Source organism: Thermobia domestica, chromosome 3, assembly GCF_964235325.1.
Source record: "Thermobia domestica chromosome 3, izTheDome1.hap1.1, whole genome shotgun sequence".
Classification (NCBI taxonomy): domain Eukaryota; kingdom Metazoa; phylum Arthropoda; class Insecta; order Zygentoma; family Lepismatidae; genus Thermobia; species Thermobia domestica.
Window position 1 is genome coordinate 15,912,649 of NC_137456.1, and position 14,334 is coordinate 15,926,982.

Here is a 14,334-nt window from a genome sequence, read left to right on the forward strand (position 1 = left end):
AGAAAAAAAGCTTCTTCTGGTATGTCCCTGTTAAGGATATTTATCGTGATTTTTGGTGATTTGTGGAAGGTGGCTGTAGCACCACATCAATCACTGGCACATGCAAGGAGCATTAGAATATTAATTCTGTATCATTTGTAATTAATCTAATACTCATTCACACTTCCAGAATAAAATTTGGAATTTTTATAAACATCCATCATTTTATGTTTCGCCCCCTGTGCCCTCTAAGGCGGTGCGTTATCAAAATAACATTCCAGATTTGAAAAACGCATACTCTTTTGATACAATGACGCCTAATTTTACATTAACTAAAAAAAATACCTTCTCGTATGTCCCTAGTAAGGACATTTATGGTGATTTTTTTTATTTTTGAAAGGGGGCTATAGCCCCATATAAGTCACTGGCACATGCAAGGAGCATTAGAATATTAATTCTGTAACAGTGGTGAAAAATCTGACGCTCACTGGTATTTCCGGAACAAAATTTTGAATTTTTATAAAGATCCATCATTAAGTGCTTCGCCCCCTGTGCCCCCGTAAGGCGGTGCGTTATCAAAATAACATTCCAGATTTGAAAATCGCATACTCATTTGATACAATGACGCCAAATTTCACATTAATTAACAAAAATACCTTCTTCTCGTGTGTCCTTACTAAGGATATTTATGGTGGTTCTTTTTATTTTTGAAAGGGGGCTGTAGCCCCATTATCAGTCACTCTTACATGTAAGGACATTGGAGCATTAATTCTGTGACATTTGTGATAAATCTCACGCTTACTGGCATTCCGAAAATAAATTTTGGGATTTTGGTAACATATTACCCACCACCTTTTTACGCCCCTTGCCCCCCAAAAGGGGGACCTTCGCAAAATAATGTTTGAGACTTCTTTACTAGCTTTGTGAACGAGTGTTTTTGCATTTTGTAACAAATACAACTCATTTGCTCCAAAATCTTCACGAATAATTATTGGAGAAAACTGCTTCTAAAATTTAACATTGAATCTCCCATAAGGAAAATTAACTTTCGTGTTTACACCCCTAAAAGGGGAGCTAAACAGCATATTTCTCCTATTTTCTTTAGAAATTCGAAAAATTCGGATATTTCTCAATAAGAGTGCCAAATTTTACATTAATAGTGTATTAACTTCATCTTCTCCCAGCGCTGTAGAAAATAACACGAATTATGGAACAGTCTGTATATATATATATATATATATATGTAAAGAAGTTAAAATGAATATAATCGAATGTAAGTAAATAAAGGCTGCACATTTAAAACACGATGGTTACTAAGTTTGCAGATTTCAAATGATCCCAGATTAAGGACTTTCGTTAATCGCGTCATCAAATAGGTAGAGGAAGTAGTAGGGAAACAGGTGGGTGTCGAGATGACGCCGTATACCTCGATGCCTCACATTTACTTTTCTATTTTCAGTTTTTCCTCCTATTTCTTTCACCTATCTGATTATATATTTGTCGCTTGTACTATACCTTTTTAGTATGTGTAATTCTTTTTGCTGTTTTCTAAGAAGTAACTCATTATAATGTTACTGTTCTTTGTATTGTAAAAGTAGTCAGTAAATTTGAACATTAAATAAACACAATATCTTTAAAATAAAATTTGTCATTTATATTTTTAGGCGATCATACCAGCTTTCTCTTCAGTCTTACACCTAAAATGGGGATTTACAATAGCACAGGATACAACGATCATTACATGTACTTAAATATCCAGCAGCAAACGCTTCCTAATGGATTGGTAAGTTTCCCAATAATTCAGATCTATCAAAGTGTAAGTGAAATGCAATATGTAATTAATTTATTATATAAAGCTTACAACGACCATTACATGTACTTAAATATCCAGCAGCAAACACTTCCTAATGGATTGGTAAGTTTCCCAATAATTCAGATCTATCAAAGTGTAAGTGAAATGCAATATGTAATTAATTTAGTATATAAAGCTTCTGATGGTTTTATAGTTAGCATACTCGCTTTCGGCGCGCGTGGTTACGAGTTCGATTCGGTTTAGGTTCAAGATTTGAAAAACAGCTAACTCATGTTACCCATAACACAGCAAAGGGATTGCGACATATCATGACTACCAGAGTTATTCATGAGCTGCAGGACCAAAGTTTGGTCGATGGTGGGCTGTGTATTTTTTTTTTTTTTTTTTTTTCGTTTGGACCTTATACGAAAACTTAAGGTTGGTGTAAAGGGACAAGTTTGGCAATAGATGTCACTACAGTCCGTCTCTCTCTCATGTATTTTTTACCTTTCACAAAACTTTACATTTTCTCTCACAAATTTCAACCTAGAGACTTCAAATTTTTGGAGAAGGAACTTCATAACCTATCGAAGGCAACAATCCGTGCCGATTTCTTATTTTGAATCATCTTCATTTTTGAAAGAGTTATATTGTTAAAGGTATGGATATCCCTTTTAACAAACAAGCCACTTCAACAATGAAGAAAATTCTAATTAAAAAATCGGCACGGATTGTTGTCTTCGATAGGTTATGAAGTTCCTTCTCGAAAAATTTGAAATCTCTAGGTTGAAATTTGTAAGAAAAATCGTGAATTTTCGTGAAAGGTAAAAAAAATACATGAGATATATGCGAAGACTGTAGTGACATCTATCGGCAAAACTTGTCACTTTAAACTAACCTTAAAAGAAACGTATGCTGGATAATGGACTAGTACTACATCCATCTGATGAATGAATGCATTTAATTTATAGAGATACTTCTGTTACGTTTGCAAAGAGATATAAAGGAAAGTAAGTATGTTGGGAGGACAAACGTGAATCGTTTCCTGTATTATCTGTTTTGTTTCTACGCACAGGTGTTTCTAAAAATACTTATTGGATGAATCTAGTCATAGAAACAAGAACACTCCAGTAAGCATTTTCTCTCTGTTACTTTGTTTGAGATGTACGTGCTACCGAGCACCTCCCCAATTAAGAATAAATATTCCTGGAGGCTTTATTGTGGTTGGTCAGAGTAAGATGCGATCTACTAGATAGTATCAAATGTTTTGTGGAGTAACCATTGCCGCATTTCTAAGATTATCCTGACTTTTTTTTTTTTTAAATCCTTTTTCTTTTATTATTATTTCAGATTCCATGTATTAGACAGAAATTCAGTATTCCTAGAATTTGATTATAAGACGCTGAGAATATTATGAGCCCATTCATTATATTAGTTTAAAAATTAGGCTCAAGCCTGAATGAGTTATCAAGACAACAAATATAGGAAAATAATTCAGAAATTTGTTTCCCTCCTGGCCTAGTGATTGGCGTTCTTGGGTTTAAACTCTACAGAGGAAAATTGTAATTCGGATCCTCTATTAAACTAAATCCACGACTTATTTAGTTTCAATGCTGTAAAAGATTTTGAACTTCTTCTAGTAAACCAGTAAATTGAGAATTTGAATTGCTCCGCAATTTGTATGAAGAAATTGCATTTTGCGTTAGCATTTCCGCCAGTTAAGATTCTGGTAATTGTGTTTTATTTTAGGGTATGGGAGGCCAATTTGGTTACTTTGGATTATGGTTGGATGCTGAATTTGGAGAAGGGGAATGCAGCGAAACGTGTACTACATACCATTCCCCAATGCTTTCAGGGACAAAGAAGTTTCAAATTAGCCATCTTGAAGTCTGGGGAGTCGGTCCTCCTCCTTTGACAGCTGAAGAAAAGGTGAGCTCGGTTCTGATCGGTTGTTCGTGAATCGATAGTTATGTTGCCTTCAGTAGCTTTCCTATGTAATTACGATTTTGGTATTAATGTTACCTTGTTACAATTACTCACAATTTCTATATTGAAGAATAATTAATAATTTAATTTTAAAAGAAGACATACGTGCCATTTTTATACAGTAAAACCTCTCTGTGTTGATTTTCATTGGTTGCGTTGAAATTGCGAAATTTAAAAAAAAAAAAAATGTACTTTGAGGAAAAAAATGTTATACGTATCTTGTAATATACCTGTTCTATTGCAACTGTTATTACCTACATATTAGTTTTTATAATATAAAAACAGTGGCATCTAATAAATACCTATTAGCAGGGCTTGAAAAATCTTGCTTGGAAGTACTACCCAGCCAAAATATCTACTAGCCAGACCATTTTGCAGGTACAGTGTTTATACAAATGAACAAAAATCACTTTGCGACACAGTAAACATATCAATACAATTTTTATTTTGTTTATTGGCATGTCTCTTACAAAAAAAAAAAAAAAAAAAAAAAAATATATCTGCTCTATTCTTGAATTTCTTGTGAACATGTCCAGCTGTATGGCGGCCGCTGCTTTTGAAATACCAGTGATCGATAGACTGCCTTGGGTCAGATAGTTCAAGGAGTGATCCATGTAGATTTATGAGCATCAGCAAATCCAAATTAGAACTTTCTACTGATAAACATAGTTTTATGTGGCTGTGAAAAAGGATACGTAGTTGCAAGCCAATGCAGGAATAGCACTCTGAACAAAATATATTGCGGATCACAATTTTTATACTTCACGATGTCTATTTACTTATTTCATTTCATTCAAACGGGACAGCATAGACAGTTTTAAAAGGGCACTAGCGTATGGACGGGTATTGGTAAGATTTTCATTCTAAATATGAAACACAGGTGGTACCACGTTTTTGCGCAGAAACAAAACTGTTGCAGCACTAACGCCACTCTTTCGCGGAAACAGTAACAAAATTACTTAGCGGTGTACAGAAGTTGATTCAAATGAAAAAGATCGTTCACTTTACTCGCCAAATATTAAAAAGTGCTCGCTACTGGCGAGCAGGCGAGTGAATTTTTCAAGCCCCGTCTATTAGCACTATCATTCAAATGTAATTTCAACGTGCTAATTACTTATATAATGCTACAGCATATTCGGCCATGTCTCTCTTTGATCTATGACAATAACTGCAGATAAGGTCGTCAGTTCCAAAAAATGTTCAAAATATTCATAATGTCGTTTCATCCCTCTTAATTATCGAAGCACTTTCGTTCTGAATTCACCTTGTCAATACATTTCGAGGTTGACCACCAAACAGATATTCCTTTTTTCTGTATTTTATTTTACAACATGAATCCGAGTAATTTTTAAAAAAATTTCCCGCAAGTTTCCCTAAAGGAAAAGCTTTGAAACGCATAGCGAAAACAAAAGACATCCAAAGATCAGTAAAGCCAAGTGGGCTGAACTACAAATATCTTACAATGTCTTCTTTCTCACCTCAGCCATAGTTTGGTGGGTAACATAGAAATTTTAAAACTTTCCTCTCCCTTGCGAGGGTTGTTTTATACTTTGCTAAGGTCACTTCTTCGTAACTGCAGATAGATATTCTATCCTTGGTCTTACTCTTCCTGATTTTCCGTCTGCCTTACCCTCTATCAACACTGTGATCCAATCGGAGTGTCGAATAAGAAGGCCAAGCATGCTGTTTCTTCTTTTTTCTGGCGGTGGCTCAGTGGTAGAGCGTTCACCTCCGGTGCTTGGGGTCCCTGGTTCGATCCCAGCTCGCGCCGTGTGGACTTTGTGGTGGACAAACACCGTGCTCGTGGGTTTTCTCGGGATTCTCCCGTTTCCTCCCACTTTCTTCATTCCACCATTCCATTCATTTCTCATCAAACGCCGTCTCCTTTAGCCTAACCGGCATAACCGTGGGACGTAAAACTTAAAGATTCCATTCCATTCCATTTTTCTTTTTCCTATTATCTTCATGATCTGTCGTCCTTCATTAGCTTCCTTTAGTACGTCTTCATTCCTTTTCCTTTCTGTTCATGATATGCGCAGCATTTTCCGCGAGCACCATATTTCAAATGCTTCTAGTTTGGATATTTCAGCTTCTCTCAATGTCCACGTCACTGATTCGTAAAGCGCTAAACTCCATACCAGGGTCGCAGTAAATCGTTTCCGAACGTCGAACACATTTCTTGCAATGTAGAATATGAGAAAAAAAAATGAAGTGGAATGAAATCTTTAAGTTTTACGTCCTACAGTTATGCCGGCTAAACTAAAGGAGACGATAATGATGAGTAATGAAGGAAATGGTGGAACGAAGAAAGTGGGAGGAAACGGGAGAACCCCGAGAAAATCCACAGACACGGAATATAGAATATGAATGAGAGACCTTAATGGCTCCTGACTGATAAAGGATTTAACTTCCTTTAGTTTTGGAGAAGAAATTACTTTTAATGGACAGTTACTTTCTTGCTCCTTTGTTCACTGATCTTCTAAAACAGCAGTAAAACGTGTTTCGCAAAGCTTTGTTAGAAATGCACATCACACATTCTGTCAAATGTTAAAGTGTCTAACATACCAAAGTAAATTTCACATTAGTAGCTCTGGAGTAACGTTGCTTCAATTCAGCGAACTTCCAATATAGTCTTAAAAAGAAGAAGAAAACTTCAACGTGCCTAGATTATACTCCAAGGCTAAGAGAGACTGTGGTGATGACAATGAACCAAATGATCAAATAAATTAAGTGGGTATAAATAAGAGGAGTGTCCACCACAAATCCCACTTGGCAGAAGGTGAAATCGAACCAAAAGATAAGACAGGTACCCAACTTATAGAGTAACAATTAATGCATATCTTATGAGAAAATGCAGGCTCGACAAAAACGAGGCCAAGTTAACAGGTTTTATTATACATGTTACTTCTGAAATAACGGATTGAGTTCCTTCATTCACATACTTCTAGTCACGTATATAAATTTTTCCGTTTCCTTGTAGGATGATTTTCTACAATTCCTCTCTCTTAAATCAGTGATAATATTCCCTGCTTTATGACAGTGTGCTCCTATCATCAAAAATCCCATTTAATAAATTCCAATATTATTATGGAATTAGGTCCCTGTTATGCAGCCTACGATGTTTTTCTCTGAGTCTTTGAAAATTCAATATATCATTTTGGGTCTATGCTTCAAGCCAAATGCCAAGAGTTTTGGCTTTCCCATGTCTCGAGAATAATGAATAGTGAATGCAGTGTACTTTCTATAAGAAAATAGTGCCGTGCAATGATCGAATCATATTTTAATAAATTTTATGATCTAACTTAGTCATGTAGTGGGATAGTTGTTCCTAATCAAAGTAAACTGTATATTAAACGATATTAACCTCTTTTCTCCACCTTCAAACATGACTGTGCAAATTAGTGTTAGCGGATGAATACTTTCACGCCACTAGTTACAGCAGTGTGGGGGAAGAGAATGCATCTAAGCAAGAAATGGCAACACCAATAAACTCCAAAAATGAAAATTTTCTAGAAATAACCAGAAATATTGTAGTAATATTAGTGTCAAAACAATTCTTGTGTTAATCCCTGCAACAATATATTAAAATGTAGTGGAAATAATGTGTGGAAGTGTCAAAAATGCTATTATCGTCCATACGACGTAGGAACAGTTCTTTGTTAGAACGGAAACATGTGAATATAAGCCAAGTAATTTAATCAAAGTGAGCAGGAATATTATTTATCCAAAAATCTCTAATTACGCAAAATGTTAAGCAGCAGCATTCTACAAAGAAAAGGTGAAACCCAATGTGGTGTCATCCGACATACGTGAACCTATTAAAGCTTCTACCGTATCGTGTTATACCGCTTTATTCCGTGACTTATCTTTTATGGGCTATTGAAAGTGAATAATGTTGGAAAAAAAAAAAAAAAAAAACACCGATATGTGTGATTTCTTTGAAATTTACCATCTAACGAAAGGTGCTCGAGAAAGTGTTACCCTGATCCACTTCCACATATTGTAGAGCGATGAAATTTTACATGTGTAATCCTGCATACCTATGTAGGTCATGTGATAATTTACAGCTCGTAACTCTGCACCGTTGTTGTGTTATAGGTTCGAACGTGAAGTAAGGTGTAGTGGTTCAAAATCTATTACTGCCCCTGAGAAAGCAGCGTCGCAACATCGCAGAAATACTTGCCCCTAGGAAATGACTGCGTGGTTCGGGAGAGGTGGAATGAAGATGGTGTTGCGGTTAAGACAAAACGCGAACTATTATGGATTTCATACCCGGGGTCGCGCATGTGTCTGACTAACATTTGAGCAGTGAACGGGTCCGTTGTTTTGCAGGAGGGGGACAGCTTTTGTCAGCATGCCACGCTCTATTTCTAATTTTCACAAGCTTTTGTTAGTGCTACAGTGCTAAATGTGTTATTTTGTTATGACTTTCCAAGGTTTACATTTTTACATTTGTATAAAGCTTTTAACATTCGGTTATCATTGTAGCAATTGGTACGACAGTGCTCGTAATTTTGTTTCGAGTTATTAAAGTGATGTATTCAATTGCTATTTATTTATGTACTTATGTAAGGGAATGATTCAAGGAAGAGTTCAGACCTCCAACTCTGTGGTCACATCGGTTTTTTAGGTGAGTCTAGGACTTGGGAAGGAGCTGGCCTTAGTCTTCTAGAAGGTACAGTACGCAGCAAAAAACCTGGAACATGAGCATGTAAGTTTATTGCGAAACGACGAAGTCTTTTGCTTCAAAATAAGTGTGCAGGGGAGGACGCCGAGGTTTCTCCGGGCGTGATTCGTGCCGCTTAGACTTATGTTGATTCCCTGCACTGTTAGGCGTAGTTTTACAATAAACTTACATGCTCATGTTGCAGGTTTTTTGCTGCGGACTGTACCATCCCTGCCTTCGCCTAGTGGGAGTGAAGATAACCAGAGAAAACCTAGTCAAACCAATAACAGCGTGTAGACGTACCACCACCAAAGGAAGTCCGTGTTCAACTCTGAGCGACTAAAGTGATGATCATTTTATTTGGGATCAGTATGGGGTATTACTACTTGCTTTCCAGGCAAAGGGTACCACAATTAATAGGATATAATTTGCATCACTGGTGCGCGCATTGCGGGATTCTGTGAAATCCCAGAGCGTGGCATGTTGACAAAAGGTGTTCCTCTCCTGGAAAACGACGAAGCCGTTTACTGCTCGAATGTTGGCCAGACATATGCACGACCCTGGGTATGAAATCCGTCATACATCGCGTTTTCTCTTAGCCGCTCACCATCTTCATTCCACCATTTCCCAACCATGCAGTTATTTCCTAGGGACAAGTACTTCTGCGATGTTGCCACGCTGCTTTCTGAGGTGCAGTGATGGATTTCGAACCAGTACACCTTACTTCACGTTCGGACTTATAACACAACAACGGTACAGAGTTACGAGCTGTACGTCACCACATGACCTACATAGGTATGCGGGATTACACATGTAAAATTTCATCGCTCTACGGTATGTGCAAGTGGATCAGGGTAAAACTTTCTCGCGGACCTCTTGTTAGCCGGCAAATTTCAAAGAAATCACACAAGTGCAAATTACTCAGAAACTATTGATTTGCGACCCATAATTCATATAGGTGAAAATGTTCGAAAGTACCTGTAGAATATCCGCTTGCAAGGAATGCATCAAATTACCAGTCATTCTGTATATATTATTGAGCAAAGCGTTTTCAAAATTCTTGCTTTTATATATTATAACAGTGTGATAACCAAATGTAAAAACTAAATAATATGGCCTCTAAAGAAATAGTTCTGGAAGAACTGAGGCTCAAATATATTAAACCAAGTAAATTTCATTTTAATTATTTTTTGATAGGAATAATGTATTTGCATGGTAAATGTTTAATTGCATATTAGTGCATTAACGTTATAAGAGGTTATATAGCAAATAAGTTTATTGTATAAAATAGTACTACCAATATTTTATATTGACATGCGCCTTAAGTAGCTATATGGTACCACATTTCGAAAACGTCGTCACATATTAATATTTGGTTCGAACCCCAGTCCACGTTCTCACTGGTATGATTAATGAATGTGTAACCAGTTTGTGCTACATGGCTTCCGAGGTGAATAGGACAACCACATACCGAACATTACTGAGAATACAACGCCCGAATATGAGACAGTATAGGAAGCTGAACGCAATCTGCTTACAAAATTGTCGCCCGAACCAAACCAGAATCTATTTCTGATCACATGTTATCGCCCGAGTATGAGACAAAATTCAAGACCGTACAGGAAACTCAGAAGTACCTGTTGTGTCAAGTGGCATCGACCACGAACAGAACCACTAGACCGTAACCGAACTCTTTTTCTTTCGGTTACGACTTTCTATATGATCATAAAATCTCAACGTGTATGTTCATGGTGTACATGTGATCTTTTACAATGACTTGAATTATTTAACCCAGTATGACATTGACCCATCTCATAATCATTACTTCAGTTGATGAAGGGGAGCGCGGTGGCTCAGTGGTAGAGCGTTCACCTCCGGTGCTTGGGATCCTTGGTTCGATCCCAGCTCGCTCCGTGTGGACTTTGTGGTGGACAAACACCGTGGTCGTAGGTTTTCTCGGGGTTCTCCCACTTCCTTCATTCCACCATTTCACTCATCTCTCATCATCACCGTCTCCTTTAGCCTCACCGGCATAACTATGGGACGTAAAACTTAAAGATTTTATTTCATTTTTTCAGTTAATGAAATAAGAATGAGAAATAATAATTATATGTATTATAAAGAGAAGATTAGATGAAAAAAAAGGGAGATGGTTATTGTGTTGAATGACATTGAATGTTTACTTGACAGAAAGAGTGAATTAATTTTTAAGACTGATTTGAGACTTTGTGAGGCCATATATTATAAACACTGGACATTTTAGAGAATTGTTTCAATTATTCAGCTTGATATTATATATCTTTGTTGATTAATACTTTAAATGAACATTACATTGCGTTATTAATTATTTCGTAGGGTGAACGCAGTATTTTGGATGTTGATCCTGAAGCACAAGCTATCCTTGAGATGATGGGCAAAACAAGACACAGTGAAGGCCTTCGAGATCCGGAGGAAGCAGACGATTCAGATTAAACAGCATTTATATTTTTTTCCTTCATAGAATCAAAATGTGTCCATAACAGTTTCTTTGCAACCCAAAGAAATATGTCATGTATCAGTAAATTTTTTTCTTGAAGTCTACTGAGATTTGTTCGCCGCAGCTTTTTAATATAATAGAGGGTCAGTCAGAAAATTAGTTGCACTACTTAAGAAAATAAAACAGGATAGAAATTGTACAAGAACTTTATTTGCATCGTAAAGTTCGATTCACAATCTACTTTTCAACGTAATGGCCTCCGTTATTTAAGCATTTGTCGAGGCGTGGTAGAAGTTTTTCTATGCCTTCTGCACGGAAATCCCGTCCGATGCCCAATAATCCTTTTTGGGCTGCAGCTTTCACCTTGTCATCCGAGTGGTATTGTCGCTTTGAAAGTTCGTCTTTCATCGGATCAAACCCATGGAAGTCTGGGCTATAAGGAAGGTTATCCCACACTTCCAGCCTAAACTTTGTCAGAAGTTAGCACATTTGTTGTGCTGCGCGTGGTCTTGCATTATCATGCAGGAACACAATGCCTTTGCACGGTTTACTTCATGCAACTGCCGATAAATTTCAGTGCAGTGAGAACTTTTCGCCCACAAAAATACGAATCACTGCAGGCATTTCCAATTTGGACGCAACATGCAGCTGTCGAGACATGTTTACGACTGACTATCAGAACACTTCCATTTGCCTCGTGAAAGCTACTACTTCACACGATACAGCTACATATCTACAGTGTTGCCACACGGTTTCAGCAAAATAGCCTTTGACCAAAAATATTTGCAAAGGAGTGCAACTAACTTTCTAACTTATCCACGTACATTTCACAGTATTATTACCTTGCCAACATTCTGATGCATTTACGGAATTGTATTGGTAATGAAAGCGAAGGTAAGGTTTCAGATAGTAGCATAAAGCTCAGATGTTTTATGTAAATAAGATTCTTTGTTTCGGTTCTATGAGGCATGTATATTAGTACAGGTAATTCAGTTACACAATGGTTGTCGAATAGTGATGCCTCCAACTGAAGTATTTATGTTATCTAAAATTTTAGTTTTCTTTATAGTTGATCGTAATATTGTAATCGTAATATCGTATCGTAATAATATGTATATGGAGAATTTTTATTTATATTTTTAGAACATTTTATTTGTTCTATAGCTTCCAAATTTTAACGTCTAGTGATTCTAAGGTCTTCGTCCAAGCTAATTCTTTTTAGAAAGAAAATTCGAATTGCGTTGAGTTGAGTTGATTTTGAGTTTAAAGTCCCTTTGAGCAGCGAGGCTATATGAGACGGGAGCTACTGATTAACGTGGAATATAAACCACATGAGCTCCCGTTCGGAATCGAACCCGGATGTCCCTCGCCAAAGACGCGTGCGCTAACCGCTTAGCCACGAAGAAGCTCAACTCGAATTGCGCTTGTGGATTACATTCCTTAACCCCTTTAATGAGATGCGCGTCTTTAGACGCGAAAGAAGACGATGCTGAATCTAGGAAAGCGTCTGGGATTGCAGTGGCTCAGTGGTAGAATGTGTACCTCTAATGTGTGGGATCCTGGTTCAATCCCAGTCCGCGCCAAGCGGGCTTTGTGATTACAACCACCATGCACATGAGTTTTCTCAGAATTCCCTTATCTCATCCTACTTCCTTGATTCCACTATTTAATTCGTTATCATTACCGTCTCCTGTAGTCTACGCAGCACAATCGTGGGACGTAAAACTGAAGATTTCATTTTTATTTCAAGGAAAACGTCTACAGACTAGCTTAATAAAAGATTCCTCCATCCTCAGGGACTGCGTGATTTTTGGATCTTATGTTTGGCATAGTTCTGTTATCCAGTGCGTTTCTTCTCTTCCCTCTTTGTTCTAAGCAACAGTTCCAGATACGTCGCATTAAAAGTGTTAATGTTTTTAGACTACAGTTTTAGAATTTAGAAAGTAGATGGAAGAGTTTTATTCTAAATCTGTAGATTTACTAAGCAAAATGATAAACATGTAAGTTACCGTTGTATTCATTAAATCACTTCTGAATTTCTACAAATTCAGGACAAAGCTTCAGTTTAAGAACATCATTACGGTATATAATCCTTAAACGGAATTAGAGTTTTCTTCTTAATAGCAATCAGGCCAGAGGAATACCTCAGAACCATTAGAGGTTGAAATTTTGGAAGATGTAGAACAATGACTTTGAGTTGACTTTGAGTTTTACGTCCCGTTCAGCAGCTAGGCTATATGAGACGTGGACCTACTGATTAACGTGGAATCCGAACCACATGAGCTCCCGCCGGGAATCGAACCCGGGTCTCCCACGCCAAATGCGCGTACGCTAACCGCTTAGCCACGAAGGAGCTCAGATGTAGAACAAATAAAATCATTATATTTCTATATTTTTGCTGTTGTAAGGTCCTTGGAGATGTGCTGTAGCATGAAAGTACTCAATAGTACATTGTAACTATCTTTTTAGTATATAAAATTGATACATACACGTTGTTGTACAGTACAACTTCAGCCATGATGCACAAAATACTTACAACCAAGCAGTGACGCATTGTGTCATACTCAACAGTTCAAACAGTTGCCTTACAATTACAATCAATAGTGTATTGACAAATATAGAATGGTGGAACGCCAGTCGTTCTTGTGTTGAGCTTCAAAAATAAATTTATTTATTCCGAATCATTTTTATTATTATTATTATTATTATTATTATTATTATTATTATTATTATTATTATTATTATTATTATTATTATTATTATTATTGTATGCACCAAATCAATCAGTGCACCAATGCTATGTTGGTGTGTCAATTGTATAAATTACGTTCATCACTGTCCTGATAGCGGTTGTGTATCAGAGTTATCCGTGGTATTAGTTTTGTACGAATAGTGCCAATACAATCATATACGTACAAACTTGTACATAGTAATAGATTATTTTGTTGTTATTTATATGAAACTACTACTGTGTTATGAATATCATTTATTGTGTTGTTGAGAAAATAAAATGCAAGTATATTGACGAATATCTTTGTTAACATTTCTTGTTTTGTGTTTTCGTTGTAAGTTGACTGAAATCATGCTATTAGTGAAATTTAAAATATATTTTTACATTTTTTTGTTTCGAAAATATAATATTAATATTATAAATCGTAATTTTTAGTATATATAATTGACAAGTATTTTCAAGAAGACATTCTTGAAAACACTTTTTTTTTATTGTAGGTCAAGTGCAACTAGTTCTAAGAACGTCCTGTGTTCACAAGTAAAAGGAACTATAACTTTGTTCTAGTTTGTTAATATTTTCAATTATTAATTTTATCCATAGTGCTTTTGAGAACTGTTCAGGGGTACCAGAAAATAAACACTTATTTGAAGATCAAATGGAGTTAAGAAAACTTGAACATTAATAATTGATTGAGTGATGTAATC

At 36.4% G+C, this 14,334-nt stretch overlaps 1 protein-coding gene across 4 annotated transcripts in view; it reads left to right on the plus strand.

Moving 5' to 3' along the window:
- Positions 1 to 13,928, plus strand: part of LOC145680190 (MTOR-associated protein MEAK7) — a 46,570-nt gene extending 32,642 nt beyond the window's left edge. For 3 of the 4 annotated variants that reach the window (XM_081750439.1, XM_081750441.1, XM_081750440.1), the window contains exons 5-7: positions 1,644 to 1,762; positions 3,521 to 3,700; positions 10,779 to 13,928. In XM_081750439.1, the coding sequence (XP_081606565.1) occupies positions 1,644 to 1,762; positions 3,521 to 3,700; positions 10,779 to 10,895 (416 nt within the window). In that variant the 3' untranslated portion in view covers positions 10,896 to 13,928. The remainder of the gene's footprint in view (positions 1 to 1,643; positions 1,763 to 3,520; positions 3,701 to 10,778) is intronic. The other variant, XM_081750442.1, reaches the window with a different exon arrangement.
- Positions 13,929 to 14,334: the final 406 nt, after the last annotated feature.